The sequence below is a fragment of the Coregonus lavaretus genome (genome assembly GCF_964263955.1).
Source record: "Coregonus lavaretus genome assembly, contig: HAP1_SCAFFOLD_134, whole genome shotgun sequence".
Taxonomy (NCBI): Eukaryota; Metazoa; Chordata; class Actinopteri; order Salmoniformes; family Salmonidae; genus Coregonus; species Coregonus lavaretus.
The window spans coordinates 228,577-255,045 of NW_028158555.1; the positions used below are offsets into that span (position 1 = coordinate 228,577).

The window sequence follows — 26,469 nt, forward strand, 5'->3', positions numbered from 1 at the left end:
CACAGTTTGTCCATTCCCCTGATGGTAGGTTAAATCAGGGTTTCCCAAAGTCAGATTGCTATATCATATGATGTGATTTGCTGATATAAATACCTAACCAGACATTGTAAGATCTGGCATGCGTCTGCAATGTAGTGAGGCAGGAACTCGACCAATGGCCTGGTAGTCTGAGCCTAGATCTGTGGTTAAGGTCAACCCTTTACTGTAGGCTCATGTTGACATTTGAACTTGGGGACTATTTTTTGGCGTTCTAACCCGCCCGCATGGAGAGAGCTGGACGATCAATATCGAGTGCCACTGAAAACATGGAGCTCCGTGGTGGGAGTTTAGAATCAGATCTCTTAGGGGTGTTACGGTAATGACAACTCCGTGATGATGTCATCATTAGATGAAAGCCAGTTGGTCACGCCCATCGAGACTCGCACTGAAACGAACCGAGAAACGAACCCACCTTCACTGCTGTCGTGTACTTTACATTTCCTATCTATTCCAAAAAAAGTATTTAGTTGTGAGAAAAGGTTACGAATTGATTGATTCCTATCTCAAACTGTAGGGAGTTAGTTTCATCCATTGCCTGCTGCTCGACCTCAAAAGGAAAGTGTTTTTTTTCTCCCCAGAAAAGTTCGGAAAAGGTGAGTGGTGACGCAATTCACTTCAATGCTTTGCGCAAACATGATTGATTCATAAACACGATTCATATAATGCTTACACCATTCATATCATACACCAGTTATAAACATTATTGACACAGTTGAATGAAAATCAGTGCAGTCGCTCCATACAATCAAAATAACTGTGTAGTTGGCTATTTTACTATAGATTTTTCATAATTAAGACTAAATCATACCCATTCATGATTGATTAACTGATGGGGATTCAAAACGAAGTGAAGCATATTTTTAATTTCAATATTTGTAGTTTTTGACGTTGGGGCGGGAGTGGGTTGCGTGGGGGCGGGGTAGTTTAGGGGGGCGAATGGGTGGGTTTGTTAAGAGTCAAAGACTGTTGTAAATCCACGTTTTATTCTGTTGAGTGTTGTCAATATGAATGGTTGTAGGCGGCTAGTGGTGTTGTCAATATGAATGGTTGTAGAAGGCTAGTGGTGTTGTCAATATGAATGGTTGTAGAAGGCTAGTGTTCTGTTGTTGTACAACATGATCTGTGCTAATGGTCCCTAGTGGGCAATAATACGATAATAGGAGGGGAGAGAGATGGGGGAGGGAGGTATGGGAGAAAATAACATGATAATAGAAGTGGAGAGAGAGGACGGATAGAAAAGGGAGAATGAGGGAGGGAGAGAGAAAAGATGGAGAGGGGTGGGAGGGAGACAGAGAAGAGGTGAAGAGAGTAAGGTTGAATGGGGAAGTAGCTGTGTGTCTCTACCACTCCAAGGTCTGGGAATGGGGAAGTAGCTGTGTGTCTCTACCACTCCAGGCTCTGTCGTAGCCGGCCGCGACTGGGAGACCCATGGGGCGGTGCACAATTGGCCCAGCGTTGTCCAGGGTAGGGGAGGGAATGGCCGGCAGGGATGTAGCTCAGTTGGTTCGATTCCCACGGGGGGCCAGTATTTAAAAAAATAAAATAATGTACAGTGGGGAAAAAAAGTATTTAGTCAGCCACCAATTGTGCAAGTTCTCCCACTTAAAAAGATGAGAGAGGCCTGTAATTTTCATCATAGGTACACGTCAACTATGACAGACAAATTGAGAAAAAAAAATCCAGAAAATCACATTGTAGGATTTTTTATGAATTTATTTGCAAATTATGGTGGAAAATAAGTATTTGGTCACCTACAAACAAGCAAGATTTCTGGCTCTCACAGACCTGTAACTTCTTCTTTAAGAGCCTCCTCTGTCCTCCACTCGTTACCTGTATTAATGGCACCTGTTTGAACTTGTTATCAGTATAAAAGACACCTGTCCACAACCTCAAACAGTCACACTCCAAACTCCACTATGGCCAAGACCAAAGAGCTGTCAAAGGACACCAGAAACAAAATTGTAGACCTGCACCAGGCTGGGAAGACTGAATCTGCAATAGGTAAGCAGCTTGGTTTGAAGAAATCAACTGTGGGAGCAATTATTAGGAAATGGAAGACATACAAGACCACTGATAATCTCCCTCGATCTGGGGCTCCACGCAAGATCTCACCCCGTGGGGTCAAAATGATCACAAGAACGGTGAGCAAAAATCCCAGAACCACACAGGGGGACCTAGTGAATGACCTGCAGAGAGCTGGGACCAAAGTAACAAAGCCTACCATCAGTAACACACTACGCCGCCAGGGACTCAAATCCTGCAGTGCCAGACGTGTCCCCCTGCTTAAGCCAGTACATGTCCAGGCCCGTCTGAAGTTTGCTAGAGTGCATTTGGATGATCCAGAAGAGGATTGGGAGAATGTCATATGGTCAGATGAAACCAAAATAGTAAAAACTCAACTTGTCGTGTTTGGAGGACAAAGAATGCTGAGTTGCATCCAAAGAACACCATACCTACTGTGAAGCATGGGGGTGGAAACATCATGCTTTGGGGCTGATTTTCTGCAAAGGGACCAGGACGACTGATCCGTGTAAAGGAAAGAATGAATGGGGCCATGTATCGTGAGATTTTGAGTGAAAACCTCCTTCCATCAGCAAGGGCATTGAAGATGAAACGTGGCTGGGTCTTTCAGCTTGACAATGATCCCAAACACACCGCCCGGGCAACGAAGGAGTGGCTTCGTAAGAAGCATTTCAAGGTCCTGGAGTGGCCTAGCCAGTCTCCAGATCTCAACCCCATAGAAAATCTTTGGAGGGAGTTGAAAGTCTGTGTTGCCCAGCGACAGCCCCAAAACATCACTGCTCTAGAGGAGATCTGCATGGAGGAATGGGCCAAAATACCAGCAACAGTGTGTGAAAACCTTGTGAAGACATACAGAAAACGTTTGACCTGTGTCATTGCCAACAAAGGGTATATAACAAAGTATTGAGAAACTTTTGTTATTGACCAAATACTTATTTTCCACTATAATTTGCAAATAAATTCATTAAAAATCCTACAATGTGATTTTCTGGATTTTTTTTCCTCAATTTGTCTGTCATAGTTGACGTGTACCTATGATGAAAATTACAGGCCTCTCTCATCTTTTTAAGTGGGAGAACTTGCACAATTGGTGGCTGACTAAATACTTTTTTCCCCCATTGTATGCACTCACTAACTGTAAGTCGCTCTGGATAAGGGCGCCTGCTAAATGACTCAAATGTAAAATGTTAAATGTAAAGGTCTGGGAATGGGGAAGTAGCTGTGTGTCTCTACCACTCCAAGATCTGGGAATGGGGAAGTAGCTGTGTGTCTCTACCACTCCAAGGTCTGGGAATGGGGAAGTAGCTGTGTGTCTCTACCACTCCAAGGTCTGGGAATGGGGAAGTATCTGTGTGTCTCTACCACTCCAAGGTCTGGGAATGGGGAAGTATCTGTGTGTCTCTACCACTCCAAGGTCTGGGAATGGGGAAGTAGCTGTGTGTCTCTACCACTCCAAGGTCTGGGAATGGGGAAGTAGCTGTGTGTCTCTACCACTCCAAGGTATGGGAATGGGGAAGTAGCTGTGTGTCTCTACCACTCCAAGGTCTGGGAATGGGGAAGTAGCTGTGTGTCTCTACCACTCCAAGGTCTGGGAATGGGGAAGTAGCTGTGTGTCTCTACCACTCCAAGGTCTGGGAATGGGGAAGTAGCTGTGTGTCTCTACCACTCCAAGGTCTGGGAATGGGGAAGTAGCTGTGTGTCTCTACCACTCCAAGGTATGGGAATGGGGAAGTAGCTGTGTGTCTCTACCACTCCAAGGTATGGGAATGGGGAAGTAGCTGTGTGTCTCTACCACTCCAAGGTCTGGGAATGGGGAAGTAGCTGTGTGTCTCTACCACTCCAAGGTCTGGGAATGGGGAAGTAGCTGTGTGTCTCTACCACTCCAAGGTCTGGGAATGGGGAAGTATCTGTGTGTCTCTACCACTCCAAGGTCTGGGAATGGGGAAGTATCTGTGTGTCTCTACCACTCCAAGGTCTGGGAATGGGGAAGTAGCTGTGTGTCTCTACCACTCCAAGGTCTGGGAATGGGGAAGTAGCTGTGTGTCTCTACCACTCCAAGGTCTGGGAATGGGGAAGTAGCTGTGTGTCTCTACCACTCCAAGGTCTGGGAATGGGGAAGTATCTGTGTGTCTCTACCACTCCAAGGTCTGGGAATGGGGAAGTAGCTGTGTGTCTCTACCACTCCAAGGTCTGGGAATGGGGAAGTAGCTGTGTGTCTCTACCACTCCAAGGTCTGGGAATGGGGAAGTATCTGTGTGTCTCTACCACTCCAAGGTCTGGGAATGGGGAAGTATCTGTGTGTCTCTACCACTCCAAGCTTCCTGCCATCCAGGACCTCTATACCAGGCGGTGTCAGAGGAAGGCCCTCAAAATTGTCAAAGACTCCAGCCACCCTAGTCATAGACTGTTCTCCCTGCTACCGCACGGCAAGCAGTACCGGAGTGCCAAGTCTAGGTCCAAAAGACTTCTCAACAGCTTCTACCCCCAAGCCATAAGACTCCTGAACAGCTAATCATGGCTACCCGGACTATTTGCACTGCCCCCCCACCCCATCCTTTTTACGCTGCTGCTACTCTGTTAATTATTTATGCATAGTCACTTTAACTCTACCCACATGTACATATTACTTCAACTATCTCAACTAGCCGGTGCCCCCGCACATTGACTCTGCACCGGTACCCCCCTGTATATATTGCCTCCCTACTGTTATTTTATTTTACTTCTGCTCTTTTTTTCTCAACACTTTTTTTGTTGTTGTTTTATTTAATAAATGCACTGTTGGTTAAGGGCTGTAAGTAAGCATTTCACTGTAATGTCTGCACCTGTTGTATTCGGCGCATGTGACCAATAAAATTTGATTTGATTTGAATGGGGAAGTAGCTGGGAATGGGGAAGTAGCTGTGTGTCTCTACCACTCCAAGGTCTGGGAATGGGGAAGTAGCTGGGAATGGGGAAGTAGCTGTGTGTCTCTACCACTCCAAGGTCTGGGGAATGGGGAAGTAGCTGTGTCATCATAGAAATTGCTTAACTAGATCCGTACAGTAGATCCTGTGTGTTTCTCAGTGTCCGGGTAAACGTGTACAGTCCTGTTGTTTTGGACTGTGTCCCAAATGGCACCCTAATCCCTCCATAGTGACTGGAGCCTTATAGGCCTTGGTCAAAGTAGTGCAAAACATAGGGTGCCATTTGGGACGCAATCCTGGGACCCTTGCCTTTGTCCTGTAATTATTATGACCGCTCACTCACACTAAGCGTGTGTGTATATAAAACACACTTGCTGTATTATCATGTCATTTCTGCTGTTGGTGAATATGATGTCAGGACCCATAATGTTTAGAATGATCTTGACAGACAGAGCTGTTTGAATATGATGTCAGGATCCATAATGTTTAGAATGTTCTTGACAGACAGAGCTGTTGGTGAATATGATGTCAGGAGCCATAATGTTTAGAATGATCTTGACAGACAGAGCTGTTGGTGAATATGTTGTCAGGACCCATAATGTTTAGAAGGATCTTGACAGACAGAGCTGTTTGAATATGATGTCAGGACCCATAATGTTTAGAATGATCTTGACAGACAGAGCTGTTTGAATATCATATTCAGGACCCATAATGTTTAGAATGATCTTGACAGACAGAGTAGAAGTTTTGTGTTACAATGTGGATGGATGGGAGGGCAGGCAGTCAGACAGAGAGACAGGCGGTCTGAGTGTTAGTGTGTCTGCATGTCTTTCTGTGTTTTCTTAGAGAGCACTGTGAGTTGGCTACTTCCTTCCAGACTCCCCTCTGTGTGTTGTTGAACAGGCACAAAGACATGGACACACCTGCTGCCCCCTCTGTTGTTGAACAGGCACAAAGACATGGACACACACCTGCTCCTAGCTATTAGCCGCTAGCCATTAGCTGTTAGCCTCTCGCTCCTGTTAGCCTGACAGTGGTGTTATGAAACTGTTAGCATTAGCGTTGTTAGCTGTTAGCCGCTAGCTCAGATCAGTCTGACCCACAGCATTGTAACCCACAATATTTCTGAGTCTGTGCCCCATGCTTTTAAATCAAATGTAATTTTTCACATGCTTCGTAAACAACGGATGTAGACTAACAGTGTAATGCTTAAAGCCCCTTCCCAACAATGCAGAGATAAAGAAAATTGAGAAATAATAGATAAGTAAAACACGTAATCATAAATACACAATGAGTAACGATAACTTGGCTATATACACGAGGGGAGGGGCTGAAGTGGGGGGAGGGGTGGAAGAGAAGGGGGGAATGGGAGGGGTGGAAGAGGAGGGGAGGGGCTTGAGGAGGGGAGGAGGGGTGGAGAGAGTATATGAAAATACAACATCTGATTCAAAGGGGGTGTGGCAGATATCAAAACTCTTCCTGGTAGGATACGCTTGTGCTTCCTCGCCAAAAGGAGGCTATCGAAGAGGGGAGGACTACTCTCAGTCATATATATATATATATTCAAATAAAAGTGTTTTATATACCCTAAAAAACATGTTTGAATCCAGCGATAGAAAGATGTTTTTGATATTTTTGTTTTAAGCCTATCCCAAACCTTAACCATTTCAGAGTTAATGCCTAAACTTAACCTTAAACACAAAATGTGACATTTGGAACAACTTCTAAATGTTACGTTTGAGAAACATGGATGGATGTGTAATTCTGACGTGAGACTGAGAGAGCTGGTAGGACAAACACAGACCAGAAAGAAAGGGAAGGCTTCAGTGTCCACTACTAGAACCAACTGGATCTTCTCCATTATGTCAACCTGTTGTTGTTGTGTGTTGCCAGAGCCAGTTATTGTGAAGAAGAGAGGAACATTCTCTCGCTTTGAAGTTCACCAACGTTTCGGCTGCAAGCTTCATCAGGCTTTTAAAAAACTGAGCTGTAGTGTTTGCTGCAGGTTAGCGGCTACCAGTGGTGCGCGGGTCAGCTGTTTGTTCACCCGCACCCTCCCGACTACTGTATATGTGATAAAGTGAAGACCTGAGGCCTGTACCCGACCCTAACCCGCAAATATAGAAAATGCGCTGCAGGCTACAGTCAAAGATGGCAGAATGATTTTTTTACAGGGGGTGCATGATTTTTTTGGGGCCTGATTTTAGATATGTTTCTGCTTATAATTTCCGACATTTTGGTAGGCTATTTGTTAGTCAACTTGTCTATAATTTAGATACATGCAGCTTCTCTTCTGTCATTATATGTTGCCCTTGAAGACTAAATAAACCCTTACTCACCAGAATAATGTAAAAGATTGATAGAATGAATGCTTCAATCTAGTTGACATCAGTAAAGTTTTCTCTGTCATCTTTCACAGAGCGAAGACGTTGAGGGACTGGGGAGAAAATACAATAAAGCAAAAAAAATAACTAAAATGTCCAAATGGCATCAGTTTGACCGGTTGTAAGGAAAAAGAAAGCTTCGAAAACGACCCAACGTGTTTCTGATAAGATTTTAGTTCTGCTTCGATGCATATTTTATGTGTTTGAAATACTATCAGCTTTTATGATGAAGACAGCACCTCTACAGATGGTATCTAACTGAGCATTGCATTCTCTCAGAAAGAATGCAGAAAGAAAGAAATCATATTTCTCCACTTCTGTTCCCGAGTATACATTTAGCCTGCATTTGGTATATAATTTTACTGCAAGAAATGCTTTATTCTGCAGGAGTTTATTATTAAGGCTATGTGAGAGGTTATAGACCTATGACTCGATCACACCGACAGCTTTATTGCGCAAAATGGTACCCAGCATCATCTAGATAGGTGTGCAACAAAAGTTCAACATTCACCTTCTGCTACCGTTTCTGTCAAGCCGTCTACACATACAGTTTGACGCATACGTTCGATAAATCCAACGTATGCACCACACAGAACACACTGCAACTGCCTCTTCAACACGATGCTGCAGGGCAAACACAGCGTTCCATTGGAAATGAATGTACTTCTGGTGTACCAAAACGCAATGATGCTGTCGGTGTGATCGAGGCGTAGTCAGTGTCCAGATTTCAACACCAGCACCAATCTCAACAGTAGGCTACAGTTCCCTTGACGTGCCATAGACCTATTTGAAGTCCCGTCTTATGACTGTGGAATTTTGTATAGAGCCTCTCAATCATCACACATAACATAGCCGGCTATCATCCTCTACCACTTCACCAAATCTTTCCCAAACATGACTTTTCTGGTCCTCCCTTCTCTTTTATCTTCAACTCTCCTTTCACAGTTTTTCTCTTATTGAATTAAACATCGACATTGTCCTTTTTGCCTCCGTGGAGTGACATGAACTTTTTTCTGGATTGACGTTAACTTTTTCTGCCCGTTCCCAAAAGCATTATTTGGTGATTGGCTGTGTAGGCTATTTGGCGCGTTTCTAGTTAAGTCCCAAAGTTTAGGCTTATGTAGTAATACCAGATAGCCTCAAATAATGAGAGAAAAACCTCCATGCAGCCTATAGATAGAAATTGCACAATAATTATACATTTATGGATTTTCTAAGGTATTGTTTTCTCTTTATTCAAACCGCCCGCCTCCCACCTGCCCTTCGTCCTTACAATATTTAATGGCCCCTAAACCCACCCGCCCCGTGGATATAACCGCGGCGACTGCGGGTTAGGAGTCAACCCGCGCATCACTAGTGGCTACATACTATTAAACAGTGATTCACTGGTACTGGACCGTAATTCAGCCTCTCAAGTGGATACACTGCATTTAGAATCATGGAGGATAACAACAACAACAAAAAGTGTTTCAACGTATTTCCATTGTAGTGTATAAAAAATATAAATATTTTTATTTATTTTATTAGGGGACACACACACACAATGAAGTCAATGAGGCTGGGTAGTGTTTGGGGTGGTTAGAGACCTTTGTATAGAGATCAGCGTTGGTCTCTGGTGGAATATTCCATGGGTCTGATCACTACTGAAACCAGCCAGTGTCAGCAGGTGTGTGTGTGTGTGTTGTGTAATATCCACACACGACAACCAGATGAACTCAATGGAACCATCTCCATTGCAGCCAGAGGAAGAGTGTCAGTTTATACAGGGAATGTATCCCAAATGGTACCCTATTCCCTATATAGAGATCCCTGTGGCACCCTATTCCCTATGTAGGGAACCATATAGTACCCTATTCCCTATGTAGAGAACCATATAGTACCCTATTCCCTATGTAGGGAACCATATAGTACCCTATTCCCTATGTAGGAAACCATATAGTACCTCTATTCCCTATGTAGGGAACCATATAGTACCTCTATTCCCTATGTAGGGAACCATTTAGTACCCTATTCACTATGTAGGGAACCATATAGTACCATATTCCCTATGTAGAGAACCATATAGTACCCTATTCCCTATGTAGGGAACCATATAGTACCCTATTCACTATGTAGGGAACCATATAGTACCCTATTCACTATGTAGGGAACCATATAGTACCCTATTCACTATGTAGGGAACCATATAGTACCCTATTCACTATGTAGGGAACCATATAGTAGCCTATTCCCTATATAGAGAGCCCTGTGGCACCCTATTCCCTATATAGAGAGCCCTGTGGCACCCTATTCACTATGTAGGGAACCATATAGTACCCTATTCACTATGTAGGGAACCATATAGTACCCTATTCACTATGTAGGGAACCATATAGTAGCCTATTCCCTATATAGAGAGCCCTGTGGCACCCTATTCCCTATATAGAGAGCCCTGTGGCACCCTATTCACTATGTAGGGAACCATATAGTACCCTATTCACTATGTAGGGAACCATATAGTACCCTATTCACTATGTAGGGAACCATATAGTACCTCTATTCCCTATGTAGGGAACCATATAGTACCCTATTCACTATGTAGGGAACCATATAGTACCATATTCACTATGTAGGGAACCATATAGTACCATATTCACTATGTAGGGAACCATATAGTACCCTATTCCCTATGTAGGGAACCATATAGTATCCTATTCCCTATTGAGCCTGGTCAAAAGTAGTGCACTATATGAGTGATTCCTCACGAAAGGCAAAAATAGTTTGGGGATTTTCAGGAAACCCAGACCCCAAAAATAGGGCAGGGTTTTGTTATTGATAGCAGTCAAATACAGACCGTCTGGTGTATAGAGGAAGTACCCTCACTGTTGTGTGTGTGTGTGTGTGTGTGTGTGTGTGTGTGTGTGGTGTGTGTGTGTGTGTGTGTGTGTGTGTGTGAGTGAATCAACAAAGTTAGTGCTGGTAGGAAAAGACAAGTGCACGTTTGTTTTGAGAAATAAGACTGACTGAGATGTCTTATTTAAGATACTCTTTGAAGTGGTTGAAGTTCAACATGTTTTCGGAAGATGGTCAGGGACTCTGCATCAGGGGGAAAGGATCACATAATTCCATCCAGGTCATCAGGAGCAGTATTGGGGGGTAACGCGTATTTTAATGAGTAATATATCAGAGTACTGTTACAATTTGAGTAATAACATTACAGTTACTGATCAAAGCAAGTCCCTGCAGCAATGTTCCAACATCTGGGGGATTAGGCCTGGCTCGCTGTTGGCATTCCAGTTCATCCAAAAGGTGTTCGATGGGGTTGAGGTCAGGGCTCTGTGCAGGCCAGTCAAGTTCTTCCACACCGATCTCGACAAACCATTTCTGTATGGACCTCGCTTTGTGCACGGGGGCATTGTCATGCTGAAAGAGGAAAGAGCCTTCCCCAAACTGTTGCCATAAATTTGGAAGCACGGAATCGTCTAGAATGTAATTGTATGCTGTAGCGTTAAGATCTCCCTTCACTGGAACTAAGGAGCCTGAACCATGAAAAACAGCCCCAGACCATTATTCCTCCTCCACCAAACTTTACAGTTGGCACTATGCATTGGGGCAGGTAGCGTTCTCCTGGTATCTGCCAAACCCAGATGGTGAAGCGTGATTCATCACTCCAGAGAATGCGTTTCCACTACTCCAGAGTCCAATGGCAGCGAGCGTTACACCACTGCAGCCGACACTTGACATTAAGCATGGTGATCTTAGGCTTGTGTGCGGCTGCTCGGCCATGGAAACCCATTTCATGAAGCTCCCGACGAACAGTTCTTGTGCTGACGTTGCTTCCAGAGGCCAGTTTGGAACTCGGTAGTCAGTGTTGCAACCGAGGACAGATGATTTTTACGCACTTCAGCACTCGGCGGTCCCGTTCGGTGAGCTTGTGTGGCCTACCACTTCGCAGCTGAGCCGTTGTTGCTCCTAAACATTTCCACTTCACAATAACAGCACTTACAGTTGACCGGGGCAGCTCTAGCTGGGCAGAAATTTGACTAACTGATTTATTGGAAAGGTGGCATCCTATGACGGTGCCACGTTGAAAGTCACTGAGCTCTTCAGTAAGGCCATTCTATTGCCAATGTTTCCTATGGAGATTGCATGGTGGTGTGCTCGATTTTATACACCTGTCAGCAACGGTGTGGCTGAAATAGCCGAATCCACTCATTTGAAAGGGGTGTACATCAATACATTAAAATATACAATAATACTAAATGTAATACAACAACAAAATAAATACTAAATGTGATTCTCTGGAGCTCGGTTGGTAGAGCATGGCGCTAGCAACGCCAGGATATTGGGTTCGATTCCCGGGACCACCCATACGTGAAATGTAGGCACGCATGGCTAAGTTGCTTTGGATAAAAGCGTCTGCTGAATGGCAGATATAAAATGTGTTCTACACGTTGCATTTATATCTGAACGTTCTGTAACGTTAAACCCTCCTGAACAGGCCCCATGGGCTAGAACCTGGCAGCTCTCTGATTGGTGTTGCCATGGTGAAGAGGGTTCTTAGAATGTCCTAGGGAGGGCACTGATTGGACAGCCAGGGTTTGGAGTGGGTGTGGGTGTGTATGCAGTCAGGCTAGTGCCTATGTAGCTGAGTGACAGTTTTCAGTTTGAGTCTAGGGAAGAAATAGCCTGGTCCCAGATCTACTGATCTATCACAGGAGAGTGGAAATAGCCTGGTCACGTCCCAGATCTGTTTGTGTATCATGCTAATACTTTTTGTCATGTCAAACAGTGGCATGATGGCACAAACAGACTGGTACTCAGGCTAGAGAAGAAACATACTGGTACCCAGGCTAGAGAAGAAACAGACTGGTACCCAGGCTAGAGAAGAAACAGGCTGGTACCCAGGCTAGAGAAGAAACAGGCTGGTACCCAGGCTAGAGAAGAAACAGACTGGTACCCAGGCTAGAGAAGAAACAGACTGGTACCCAGGCTAGAGAAGAAACAGACTGGTACCCAGGGTAGAGAAGAAACAAAATAAATCTCCTAGACAGTGGAAAGGAAATGAAAGAGATGGACGGGCTAAGAGAGGGAGAGATAGGAGGGAAGGACAAAAATGATCCCTATCTCTTATTATTCTCTGTAGTCACGACAACCACCTCTCCTCTCTCTCCTGTCTATTGTAAACTGTTTAGAGGGTCCCCTCCTCTCTCCTGTCTATTGTAAACTGTTTAGAGGGTCCTCTCCTCTCTCCTGTCTATTGTAAACTGTTTAGAGGGTCCTCTCCTCTCTCCTGTCTATTGTAAACTGTTTAGAGGGTCCCCTCCTCTCCTCTCTCTCATGTCTATTGTAAACTGTTTAGAGGGTCCTCTCCTCTCTCCTGTCTATTGTAAACTGTTTAGAGGGTCCTATCCTCTCTCCTGTCTATTGTAAACTGTTTAGAGGTCCCCTCCTCTCTCCTGTCTATTGTAAACTGTTTAGAGGGTCCCCTCCTCTCTCCTGTCTATTGTAAACTGTTTAGAGGGTCCCCTCCTCTCTCCTGTCTATTGTAAACTGTTTAGAGGGTCCCCTCCTCTCCTCTCTCTTCTGTCTATTGTAAACTGTTTAGAGGGTCCTCTCCTCTCTCCTGTCTATTGTAAACTGTTTAGAGGGTCCTCTCCTCTCTCCTGTCTATTGTAAACTGTTTAGAGGGTCCCCTCCTCTCCTCTCTCTCATGTCTATTGTAAACTGTTTAGAGGGTCCTCTCCTCTCTCCTGTCTATTGTAAACTGTTTAGAGGGTCCCCTCCTCTCTCCTGTCTATTGTAAACTGTTTAGAGGGTCCTCTCCTCTCTCCTGTCTATTGTAAACTGTTTAGAGGGTCCTCTCTCTCCTGTCTATTGTAAACTGTTTAGAGGGTCCCCTCCTCTCTCCTGTCTATTGTAAACTGTTTAGAGGGTCCCCTCCTCTCTCCTGTCTATTGTAAACTGTTTAGAGGGTCCCCTCCTCTCCTCTCTCTCATGTCTATTGTAAACTGTTTAGAGGTCCCCTCCTCTCTCCTGTCTATTGTAAACTGTTTAGAGGGTCCCCTCTCTCCTGTCTATTGTAAACTGTTTAGAGGGTCCCCTCCTCTCTCCTGTCTATTGTAAACTGTTTAGAGGGTCCCCTCTCTCCTGTCTATTGTAAACTGTTTAGAGGGTCCCCTCCTCTCCTCTCTCTCATGTCTATTGTAAACTGTTTAGAGGTCCCCTCCTCTCTCCTGTCTATTGTAAACTGTTTAGAGGGTCCCCTCTCTCCTGTCTATTGTAAACTGTTTAGAGGGTCCCCTCCTCTCTCCTGTCTATTGTAAACTGTTTAGAGGGTCCCCTCCTCTCCTCTCTCTTCTGTCTATTGTAAACTGTTTAGAGGGTCCCCTCCTCTCTCCTGTCTATTGTAAACTGTTTAGAGGGTCCTCTCCTCTCTCCTGTCTATTGTAAACTGTTTAGAGGGTCCTCTCTCTCCTGTCTATTGTAAACTGTTTAGAGGGTCCCCTCCTCTCTCCTGTCTATTGTAAACTGTTTAGAGGGTCCCCTCCTCTCTCCTGTCTATTGTAAACTGTTTAGAGGGTCCCCTCTCTCCTGTCTATTGTAAACTGTTTAGAGGGTCCCCTCCTCTCTCCTGTCTATTGTAAACTGTTTAGAGGGTCCCCTCTCTCCTGTCTATTGTAAACTGTTTAGAGGGTCCCCTCCTCTCCTCTCTCTCATGTCTATTGTAAACTGTTTAGAGGTCCCCTCCTCTCTCCTGTCTATTGTAAACTGTTTAGAGGGTCCCCTCTCTCCTGTCTATTGTAAACTGTTTAGAGGGTCCCCTCCTCTCTCCTGTCTATTGTAAACTGTTTAGAGGGTCCCCTCCTCTCCTCTCTCTTCTGTCTATTGTAAACTGTTTAGAGGGTCCTCTCCTCTCTCCTGTCTATTGTAAACTGTTTAGAGGGTCCCCTACTCTCCTCTCTCTCATGTCTATTGTAAACTGTTTAGAGGGTCCCCTCCTCTCCTCTCTCCTGTCTATTGTAAACTGTTTAGAGGGTCCCCTCCTCTCCTCTCTCTCCTGTCTATTGTAAACTGTTTAGAGGGTCCCCTCCTCTCCTCTCTCCTGTCTATTGTAAACTGTTTAGAGGGTCCCCTCCTCTCCTCTCTCTCATGTCTATTGTAAACTGTTTAGAGGTCCCCTCCTCTCTCCTGTCTATTGTAAACTGTTTAGAGGGTCCCCTCTCTCCTGTCTATTGTAAACTGTTTAGAGGGTCCCCTCCTCTCTCCTGTCTATTGTAAACTGTTTAGAGGGTCCCCTCCTCTCTCCTGTCTATTGTAAACTGTTTAGAGGGTCCCCTCCTCTCCTCTCTCTTCTGTCTATTGTAAACTGTTTAGAGGGTCCTCTCCCCTCTCCTGTCTATTGTAAACTGTTTAGAGGGTCCCCTCCTCTCCTCTCTCCTGTCTATTGTAAACTGTTTAGAGGGTCCCCTACTCTCCTCTCTCTCATGTCTATTGTAAACTGTTTAGAGGGTCCCCTCCTCTCCTCTCTCCTGTCTATTGTAAACTGTTTAGAGGGTCCCCTCCTCTCCTCTCTCTCCTGTCTATTGTAAACTGTTTAGAGGGTCCCCTCCTCTCCTCTCTCCTGTCTATTGTAAACTGTTTAGAGGGTCCCCTCCTCTCTCCTGTCTATTGTAAACTGTTTAGAGGGTCCCCTCCTCTCCTCTCTCCTGTCTATTGTAAACTGTTTAGAGGGTCACCGCCTCTCCTCTCTCTCCTGTCTATTGTAAACTGTTTAGAGGGTCCCCTCCTCTCTTCTGTCTATTGTAAACTGTTTAGAGGGTCCCCTCTCTCCTGTCTATTGTAAACTGTTTAGAGGGTCCCCTCCTCTCTCCTGTCTATTGTAAACTGTTTAGAGGGTCCCCTCCTCTCCTCTCTCTTCTGTCTATTGTAAACTGTTTAGAGGGTCCTCTCCCCTCTCCTGTCTATTGTAAACTGTTTAGAGGGTCCCCTCCTCTCCTCTCTCCTGTCTATTGTAAACTGTTTAGAGGGTCCCCTACTCTCCTCTCTCTCATGTCTATTGTAAACTGTTTAGAGGGTCCCCTCCTCTCCTCTCTCCTGTCTATTGTAAACTGTTTAGAGGGTCCCCTCCTCTCCTCTCTCTCCTGTCTATTGTAAACTGTTTAGAGGGTCCCCTCCTCTCCTCTCTCCTGTCTATTGTAAACTGTTTAGAGGGTCCTCTCCTCTCTCCTGTCTATTGTAAACTGCTTAGAGGGTCCCCTCCTCTCCTCTCTCTCCTGTCTATTGTAAACTGTTTAGAGGGTCCCCTCCTCTCTCCTGTCTATTGTAAACTGTTTAGAGGGTCTCCTCTCTCCTGTCTATTGTAAACTGTTTAGAGGGTCACCGCCTCTCCTCTCTCTCCTGTCTATTGTAAACTGTTTAGAGGGTCCCCTCCTCTCTCCTGTCTATTGTAAACTGTTTAGAGGGTCCCCTCTCTCCTGTCTATTGTAAACTGTTTAGAGGGTCCCCTCCTCTCCTCTCTCTCATGTCTATTGTAAACTGTTTAGAGGTCCCCTCCTCTCTCCTGTCTATTGTAAACTGTTTAGAGGGTCCCCTCTCTCCTGTCTATTGTAAACTGTTTAGAGGGTCCCCTCCTCTCTCCTGTCTATTGTAAACTGTTTAGAGGGTCCCCTCCTCTCCTCTCTCTTCTGTCTATTGTAAACTGTTTAGAGGGTCCTCTCCTCTCTCCTGTCTATTGTAAACTGTTTAGAGGGTCCCCTACTCTCCTCTCTCTCATGTCTATTGTAAACTGTTTAGAGGGTCCCCTCCTCTCCTCTCTCCTGTCTATTGTAAACTGTTTAGAGGGTCCCCTCCTCTCCTCTCTCTCCTGTCTATTGTAAACTGTTTAGAGGGTCCCCTCCTCTCCTCTCTCCTGTCTATTGTAAACTGTTTAGAGGGTCCCCTCCTCTCCTCTCTCTCATGTCTATTGTAAACTGTTTAGAGGTCCCCTCCTCTCTCCTGTCTATTGTAAACTGTTTAGAGGGTCCCCTCTCTCCTGTCTATTGTAAACTGTTTAGAGGGTCCCCTCCTCTCTCCTGTCTATTGTAAACTGTTTAGAGGGTCCCCTCCTCTCTCCTGTCTATTGTAAACTGTTTAGAGGGTCCCCTCCTCTCCTCTCTCTTCTGTCTATTGTAAACTGTTTAGAGGGTCCTCTCCCCTCTCCTGTCTATTGTAAACTGTTTAGAGGGTCCCCTACTCTCCTCTCTCTCATGTCTATTGTAAACTGTTTAGAGGGTCCCCTCCTCTCCTCTCTCCTGTCTATTGTAAACTGTTTAGAGGGTCCCCTACTCTCCTCTCTCTCATGTCTATTGTAAACTGTTTAGAGGGTCCCCTCCTCTCCTCTCTCCTGTCTATTGTAAACTGTTTAGAGGGTCCCCTCCTCTCCTCTCTCTCCTGTCTATTGTAAACTGTTTAGAGGGTCCCCTCCTCTCCTCTCTCCTGTCTATTGTAAACTGTTTAGAGGGTCCTCTCCTCTCTCCTGTCTATTGTAAACTGCTTAGAGGGTCCCCTCCTCTCCTCTCTCTCCTGTCTATTGTAAACTGTTTAGAGGGTCCCCTCCTCTCTCCTGTCTATTGTAAACTGTTTAGAGGGTCTCCTCTCTCCTGTCTATTGTAAACTGTTTAGAGGGTCACCGCCTCTCCTCTCTCTCCTGTCTATTGTAAACTGTTTAGAGGGTCCCCTCCTCTCCTCTCTCCTGTCTATTGTAAACTGTTTAGAGGGTCCTCTCCTCTCTCCTGTCTATTGTAAACTGTTTAGAGGGTCCCCTCCTCTCCTCTCTCTCCTGTCTATTGTAAACTGTTTAGAGGGTCCCCTCCTCTCTCCTGTCTATTGTAAACGGTTTAGAGGGTCCTCTCCTCTCTCCTGTCTATTGTAAACTGTTTAGAGGGTCCTCTCCTCTCTCCTGTCTATTGTAAACTGTTTAGAGGGTCCCCTCCTCTCTCCTGTCTATTGTAAACGGTTTAGAGGGTCATTTGGAACTGTGATGCTGATGCCATTATCAGGTGTATTAGTATAACGACTAAACTGGGTTTCTCCTCTTCTCTCCTGTCTGTCTGTCTGTCTCTCTTTCTATCCGTCCGTCTGTCTACTCTAGGTGTTTGTCACGACTACCCTTCCTCCCCCAATGTCTTCCGAAGCCACGCCCATCCAGGGGTCAGTATCCCCATGCTCTATGACCCCTCCCCTGACCTCTAGGTCGCCTGGCTTCCCGGTCTCCCCGGTCTCTCCGGTGTCCCCTGGGTCCCTGCGCCCGCCAGGCTCCCAGCACCGAGACCGCTCCCCCTCCCCCATGAGAGGTTACCTCATACCCAGCCCCCTGCCCACCAGACGTACTAGGACCTGCTCAGCGTGAGTACTGCGCACACACATACACACACACACACACGTAAATACATTCAGCCTGTACACACAGATGTTCAGACACACATACAGACTTATACACACACGCATAGCCTGTACACACACACACACCTAGTTAAACTTGTTATAATGCAACAGTTATGAAACTGCTTAACTAGCCTGCTGATATTGTTGCACGTGTTATGTCTAGGGGTCTTAGTCCTAGTTACATGGTCTGTAACCTGACTCATTATGTCTAGGGGTCTTAGTCCTGGTTACATGGTCTTTAACCTGACTCATTATCTCTAGGGGTCTTAGTCCTGGTTACATGGTCTGTAACCTGACTCATTATGTCTAGGGGTCTTAGGCCTAGCTATGCCGTGACCATTTGTGGTAGATGGTGGCAGATTGTGGTAAATTGCGTCATTCTGTCATTGCACCACACTATCACAAGGGGGAGATAGAACGCTGATCTACCGGGAGTGTAAACTGTTGCACAAATTGGGGGATTTTTTACACCTAGCCGAGCTATTAGACCAGGGTTCCCCAACTGGCGGCCCGCGGGTGGTTTTATTTGCCCCACCCCCTGCAAGTACTGAGCAAAAAAAAAAAAGTGTTGAATTTTCATTGTTGGACATAAAAGACTATAAAAAAAACACCAGGAAATCAGCTCCAAGTGATTTTAATTTAAGAAATCTATTCCCACGCATAATAGAGTCACGACGTGATCGTATACAAATGGAAGCAAGGTTTGAAATGATTTTGTTTTGGTCAAACATTATTCAAGTGGGTATCATAACACTATATACCATATTTCGGCTTCTTGCGGTCAATTTGCAATCTACAAATTATATGTAATTATGTTCCGGCCCCCCTGAGCATCCGCTGAAGAATTAATCGGCCCGCGGCTGAATCTAGTTGATGATCCTTGTATTAGACTATCCTTGTGTAAGTTAATGGAGGTGTGAATGTTTTAGTCTGAGTCTCTCTTCAATGGCACTAGAGTCCTGCATCAGGCAACAACAACAAAAATAGCTGGCGGGTGGTCCTGGAGTTGAGAGAGAACTTTGGTAAATACAATGGCGCAATTACACTTGACATGTGGACTGACGAATTTGGAAAAATAAGCACAGTGGGCTTTTGGTTTCTCTCCCTCTAAAAACAGAAATAAATAATTCTAAATAACAAACTGGCTTTATTTACCACAGTGTGAAAGAGTGATAAGCCCCTCTATATAAAGTGAGTTTGTGAAACACGGAGTCCTTCTTTGCTGATGTGAAGAAGAAACGTAATGAAAGAGTCCAGCGAGGAGAGGGAAGGGTGAAAGGTTGCCCATATTTTCAAGACCTGAGCTACTTCATTTATTTATGAAATGTACTAGTTTATTTAGGCATTTTAATATATTTGTTTAGGCTTGGCCTATTTAATAGGCTATTTGTCAGCATAAAGCTGAGTGACTCACTCATTCCTGGCTTTGGATCAAAATAAATAAGTACCAACATTCTTTCTGATCGTCTTTAATAAATAAATGTTTTGACCAAGTTATTCTGCTCATGTTGTGTGTGTTCAATTATTTGTGACGTGGTTACAATGGAGAATGAAAAAACGAAATAAATCAAATACATCCTGTTCATAATTAATAATCTTATGTGTGTTGCAGTCATCTTTCCTTTTTAACATGTTGCCTGCCTTTATTGTGTGTGTGTGTGTGCCTGTTTTATGTATGTATGTGTGTGTGTGCGTGCGTGTGTGTGTGTGCCTGTTTTATGTATGTATGTGTGTGTGTGTGTGCGTGCGTGTGTGTGTGTGTGCCTGTTTTGTGTGTGTGTGTTTAGGGCGGAGCGTGCAGCGGAGGGTCCGTCGTTCAGCGGCGTATGTAAGTGTTTCTCTCGCACTAAAGGACACGGCTTCATCACACCAGCCGACGGAGGCAGCGACATCTTTGTCCACATCTCAGAGTAAGTGTGTGTGTGTGTGTGTGTGTGTGTGTGTGTGTGTGTGTGTGTGTGTGTGTCACAGCCTCAACACACATTAAAATAATGCCAGCTCCCACTCACCCAGTCACACAAGCAAGCACCCAAGTTTCACTATGTGTGATGAGGGCGGTGACGAGGGGGTACGGTCTGCAGTTCACTGTGCGTCCTCCTCCTTTTCGTGGCGTCATTAGTCCCTGAGGTCCTAGTGCCTGTCTTTAGAGAGGGGATTTCCTCTCTCCTTCAAAAGCAGGCTATTCAAGTGGTCCCCGTATCAGAAGTACAGAGAGTATTGTCCTATCGGGATGATTGGCAGGTTGTTAGCAGAGTCGAGGGAACAGGTGGAGCTCCACGCTGGTTTCCCATATTCAGTCTCTGGGTTCATAGTGAATCTCTGGGGTTCATAGTGAATCACAAAAAAAGTTGTTTGACTCCGGCTCAGTGCGTTCAGTTTCTGGGTCTCGTTTTGGACTCGGTTCTGAATCATGCGATTTTGTCCCAACAGAGCATTGCATCTCTCTATGGCATGGGTTCAGCAGGGACACACTTTTTTCACTTGTGCTTGCTGTTATTGTGTCTGACGGTCTCTATGATAGCTGTGGTGCCTCTGGGACTTCTGTTAATGCATCTGTTTCAGCCTGTGTTTGTGTATGACGGTCTCTATGATAGCTGTGGTGCCTCTGGGACTTCTGTTAATGCATCTGTTTCAGCTCTGGGTGATTGCTACGCGTCTGGACGCATCTCGCAACTGCCATCGGTTGCTAACGGTATCCCCGTTGTGCCTGAGGGCGTTGACTCCTTGAAGAGACTGCTGTTGCAGGGTGTTCCCATAGGCCGGGTAGTGTCCTGCAGGGTGGTCACGACAGACTCATCCTTACTGGGATGAGAGTGCTGTGTGTGGGCTACTCAGAAAGAGGGATTTGGTCAACAGCGCAACGGGTGCTGCATGTCAATTACCTAGAGCTACAGACTGTTTTGCTGAGGCGTTTCCTTCCGATGCTGTAGGGCCAGCATGTGTTGGTAAGGTCCGACAACAGGACGGTGTTGGCTACTTCAACAGGCAAGGAGGTACTCAGTCTCTCTCTCTCCTAAACCTGTTCCGGTATATGCTCGTATGGAGCAGTGCACATTTCTTGTCGCTCAGGGCGACGTATCTCTACGGAGTGCAGACAGATGTCTCAAAGTGGGTGCTGATCTACTTTCCAGGTGGGGTTCTATCTCTACGGAGTGCAGACTGCACGCCTCGGTGGTGGCCCAGATATGGGATCAGTTCAGCAGGGCAAACGTAGATCTTACGCATCGCAAGAAAACGCGCATTGTCATCAATTCTTCTCAATGAGGGATCTGGGCGCTCCGTTGGGAATGGATGCTTTGGCATATCAGTGGCCTCGGACCCTGCTTTATGCATTTCCTCCGGTGGACATGATTTAGGCCACCATGGAGAGGGTCCGTCAGGAGGTTACATCCTAATGCAGTTGCTCCCAAGGTTATGTCTGTCTTACAGGGTTAGGGTTCGGTTATGTCTGTCTTACAGGTCTAGGGTTAGGGTTAGGTTATGTCTGTCTTACAGGGTTAGGGTTAGGTTATGTCTGTCTTACAGGTTTAGGGTTAGGTTATGTCTGTCTTTTAGGGTTAGGTTATGTCTGTCTTACAGGTCTAGGGTTAGGGTTAGTGTTAGGTTATGTCTGTCTTACAGGGTTAGGGTAAGGTTATGTCTGTCTTACAGGTCAGGGTTAGAGTTAGGTTATGTCTGTCTTACAGGGTTAGGGTTAGGTTATGTCTGTTTTACAGGGTTAGGGTTAGGTTATGCCTGTCTTACAGGGTTAGGGTTAGGTTATGTCTGTCTTACAGGTCTAGGGTTAGGGTTAGGTTATGTCTGTCTTACAGGGTTAGGGTTAGGTTATGTCTGTCTTACAGGTCAGGGTTAGGGTTAGGTTATGTCTGTTTTACAGGGTTAGGGTTAAGTTATGTCTGTCTTACAGGGTTAGGGTTAGGTTATGTCTGTCTTACAGGTCAGGGTTAGGGTTAGGTTATGTCTGTCTTACAGGGTTAGGGTTAGGTTATGTCTGTCTTACAGGGTTAGGGTTAGGTTATGTCTGTCTTACAGGTCTCTGGCTTTCAAGCTTTCCCTTTCTCACCTCCTCCGTTTGCTTCCAGTGAACACAGAGGTTGAATGGCCTGTGTTATGCATGTATATGGACAGGAACAAGGATGTCCACGTTGTGACCGGTCTTTTGTCTGTTTTCGCTAATCCAGCTCGGGGTTTCTAAGCAGAGTCTTTCCCATTGGCGTATGACAGCAGAGGACAAGGGTAGCCAAGCGGTGGGTTTAGATTAAGCTGAGGACAACCCTATTTCTCTGTCTGCTGGGTTCTATAAGAAAATAAAGGGAAGCCTGGATGTTGAGGTCAGTAGACTGGTAAAATGTGGGATGGATGTTGAGGTCAGAAGACTGGTAAAAGGTGGGATGGATGTTGAGGTCAGAAGACGGGTAAAAGGTGGGATGGATGTTCAGGTCAAGGTACTGTAGATAGAGAACACTCATGTTTCAAGTTGTAGTAGTCGTATGTACAGGATACACATGGTATACACCGTCCAACAAAATTCTTACTTGCAGGTTCCCTCTTGATAATGCAACAACAATAAGAAATAACACAACATTAGAATGAAACATTAAATGGCTCAGTATAATAGAATAAAACTGTTAGCATCAGTATAAATACAGGAGGCACAACAATTTATATTACAATATTTACACGTGTCGGGCGGAACACGAGAGCAAGTGTTTAAATTGTGTAGTATTTAGTAGTGATGACGGCAAAAAATCAATACAGTTACATATCGCAATATTATTTTGGATTATATTATATTGATACTTTCACTCCAAGTAGCGATATTTATTTTAATTTTTTTTGTAAAATGTAATCGCTAGGTAGCGTTCATTAGCGCTAATCGGCTTTACCTGCGCCAAAACGCCAGTATTTTTTATCCTATAGCTTGTTTTTCCATTTCTTTTTAAATAGTGAGCCAACATGTTTTCAGCGTTTATGCCCATGAAAAAAAATCACAATAAATTGAATCGCAATAAATATAAAATCATGAAAATCACAATACATAAAGAATCGGCACCTAGGTATCGTGATAATATCGTATTGTGAGGTCCCTGGCAATTCCTAGCCCTAGTGTTTAGCAAATATAGATAAAGGTCTAGTAGCAGCAGTCATAGTGTAGGTGTGTAGCAGCATGAACGTATATGGGTGTGTGTGTGAGTGAGTGCATAAGGTGTGGAGAGTCAATGCAGGTGGTGGTTATTCCAGTTGAAGTGTTCAGCAGTTTGATGGATAGAAACTGTCTCTGAGAATGTTGGTCCGAGACCCGATGCACCGATACCGTCTGCCCGACGGTAAGGGAGTGAACAGTCCGTGTGTGTGGGGTCCTTGATGATGCTGTGGTACTTCATCAGCCACCGTTTCGTTTCGATGTCCTGAAAGGGTGGAAGCAGTCTTCACCACCCACTGGAGGGCCTTGCGGTCGTGGGCGGAGCAATTCCCTTACCAGGCTGTGATGCAGCTGATCAGGACGCTCTCGATGGTGCAGCTTTAGCATTTGGAGAGGACCTGGAGTGGCATGTTGAATTTCTTCAGCCTCTTTAGGAAGTAGAAGCGCTGTTGGAGCGGCATGTTGAATTTCTTCAGCCTCTTTAGGAAGTAGAAGCGCTGTTGGAGCGGCATGTTGAATTCCTTCAGTCTCTTTAGGAAGTAGAAGCGATGTTGGAGCGGCATGTTGAATTCCTTCAGTCTCTTTAGGAAGTAGAGGTGCTGTTGGAGCGGCATGTTGAATTCCTTCAGTCTCTTTAGGAAGTAGAAGCGCTGTTGGAGCGGCATGTTGAATTTCTTTAGTCTCTTTAGGAAGTAGAAGCGCTGTTGGAGCGGCATGTTGAATTTCTTCAGTCTCTTTAGGAAGTAGAAGCGCTGTTGGAGCGGCATGTTGAATTTCTTCAGTCTCTTTAGGAAGTAGAAGCGCTGTTGGAGCGGCATGTTGAATTTCTTCAGTCTCTTTAGGAAGTAGAAGCGCTGTTGCGCTCTCTTGACAAGAGTGGTGGTGGTGTTGTTGGGCCATCTCAGGTTCTTGGTGATGCGGAGGAACTTAAAACTGCTGACACTCTCCCTGTCAATGTGGATCGGCGTGTCCTCTCCTCTGATTCCTGAAGTCAACAATCAACTCCTTTGTTTTGCTGGCATTAAGGTAGAGGTTGTTGTCCTGGCACCACACTGCCAGTTCACTTACCTCCTCCCTGTAGACTGACTCATCGTTGTTAGTGATCAGGCATACGACGTGGTGTCATCAGCAAACTTGATGATAGAGTTGGAGTCATACTTAGCCATGCAGTCGTGGGTGAACAGGGAGTACAGCAGAGGACTGAGGACACACCCCTGGGGGGGCCCCCTCTGTTAAGAGTCAGTGTGGAGGAGGTGTTGTTACCAATCCTCACAGCCTGTGGTCTGCCTGTCAGGAAGTCCAGGATCCAGTTGCAGAGGCTGGTGTCCAGACCCAGGGCTCTGAGGGTGTCGAGCTTGGAGGGAACAATAGTGTTGAATGCTGAACTGTAGTCAATGAACAGCATTCTCACATAGGTGTTCCTCTTGTCCAGATGTGTTAAGGCTCTGTGAATAGAGATGGAAATGTCATCTTCAATGGATCTGTTGGACCGGAAGGCAGATGGGAGTGGGTCCAGTGTCCCTGGAATGCTAGCCTTGATGTGGGCCATGACCAGCCTCTCTAAGTACTTCATGATGACAGGGGTGAGTGCAACGGGGCGATAGTCATTTGGGTATGTCACCTTGGTTTTCCTGGGTACTGGGACGATGGTGGTCTCCTTGAAACAAGTGGGGACTACAGCCTGGGACAGGTTGAAGATGTCAGAGAAGACGCCCGCCAGCTGGTCAGCGCACACTTTGAGGACGCTGCCAGGGATGACATCTGGGTCGGCGGCTTTGTGAGTTTTTCTCACGTCAGCCTCTGAGAGCGAAAACACCTGGTCGTCCTGATCAGCGAGAGCTCTCCTGGATGGCTCAGTGTTGTTTGCCTCGAAGCGAGCATCGAATATGTTAAGCTCGTCTGGGAGGAAGGCTTCAGTGGGCACCACACAGCTGGATTTGCCTTTGTAGTATGTGATGGCCTGTAATCCGTGATGGCCTGTAGTCCGGGATGGCCTGTGGTCCGGGATGGCCTGTGGTCCGTGATGGCCTGTAATCCGTGATGGCCTGTAGTCCGGGATGGCCTGTGGTCCGGGATGGCCTGTGGTCCGTGATGGCCTGTGGTCCGTGATGGCCTGTGGTCCGTGATGGCCTGAGGTCCGTGATGGCCTGTAGTCCTAGCTACATGGGTCACCAGTGATTGATTCAAGTTTGAGTCTGTATTTTATTTTTTTCCTAATGGATTTGCGGAGCTCGTACCTGCTGGCCTTGTACAGCTCGTACCTGCTGGCCTTGTACCTTGGGTAGGTCATCAGGGCTCGTTCTGCAGACATTGAATGCTGCGGTACGGGCTCTCAGCATGTTACGAATTTCTCCGTTCATCCAGGGTTTTTGGTTGGGGTTTGTCCAGATTGTTATTGTGGGTACAACATTAACACATTTCCTAATGAAGCCTGTGACTGTTGATGTATATTGCTCAATGTTGATGGATGAGTCCTGGGTGGATGAGTCTTTAAACATATTCCAATCAGTATTCTCAAAACAATCCTGCAGCATTGAGTCTGCCTCCTCTGTCCAGCGCCTCACTATTCTCTGTGTTGGAGGCTCCCTCTTGAGTTGCTGCTTGTAGGCGGGGAGTAGGAACAGAGAGACGTGATCTGATTGGACGAAGTGAGGGTGGGAGATGGTTATTTACGCGTTCACTCTCCCCTCCTATCCTCTACAGTATCTCTCTCTCCCCTCCTCTCCTCTACAGTATCTCTCTCTCTCCCCTCCTCCCTCTATAGTATATCTCTCTCACTCCTCCTCACTCTACAGTATCTCGCTCTCACTCTCCCCTCCTCCCTCTACAGTATCGAGGGGGAATACGTGCCAATGGAAGGAGATGAGGTGAGCTATAAGGTGTGCTCCATCCCTCCCAAGTACCAGAAGATCCAGGCGGTGGATGTCACCATCACCCACCTCAACCCAGGATCGAAGCACGAGACCTGGGGTGGGGCGCTGCTCAGCTCCTCCTGAATCCTGGAGGTTCCTAGAGGGGAGAAATGTCAACAGGGAGAAAAGTTGTGGTTTTTGTCCCTTTTTTTTTTTTAAGGGACATATGGGTTCATGCTTGTTGTGGGAGGAAATGGAAAGGTTGGTATTTGAATGGGAAGACATGTATCATTAGACAGGAAGGTTTATCAAATAAATCTGTATTACTGCAACAATATATGGTTCTCTAGTTTTTATTCATGGTTTGAACTAATATCACTGAGATCTGGTGTTCAATTGGATTAAATTCCATAGCGCCTGTCGACAATGTGACATTTCAAGCATCTGCAGCGTTGTAGAGTTAATGCAATCTCTGCGAACATGGTAACATTGCCTTTAAAAGCTGCATCGTCGACAACGCCTGATCAGATTGAATCTCGGCCTACTTGTCAGTGTGACTGTTGAGTAAAACATCGCCTGATCAGATTGAATATCGGCCTACTTGTCAGTGTGACTGTTGAGTAAAACAACGCCTGATCAGATTGAATCTCGGCCTACTTGTCAGTGTGACTGTTGAGTAAAACAACGCCTGATCAGATTGAATCTCGGCCTACTTGTCAGTG

At 45.7% G+C, this 26,469-nt stretch overlaps 1 protein-coding gene across 1 annotated transcript; it reads left to right on the forward strand.

Moving 5' to 3' along the window:
• Positions 1 to 383: 383 nt before the first annotated feature.
• On the forward strand, positions 384 to 26,084 carry LOC311123839 (calcium-regulated heat stable protein 1-like). The gene is made up of 4 exons (XM_084198064.1): positions 384 to 632; positions 17,460 to 17,713; positions 19,540 to 19,662; positions 25,726 to 26,084. Exons 2-4 carry the CDS (start codon positions 17,490 to 17,492, stop codon positions 25,889 to 25,891), a joined length of 513 nt encoding a protein of 170 aa, XP_084054190.1. The 5' UTR covers positions 384 to 632; positions 17,460 to 17,489; the 3' UTR covers positions 25,892 to 26,084.
• The last annotated feature ends 385 nt before the right edge of the window (positions 26,085 to 26,469 follow it).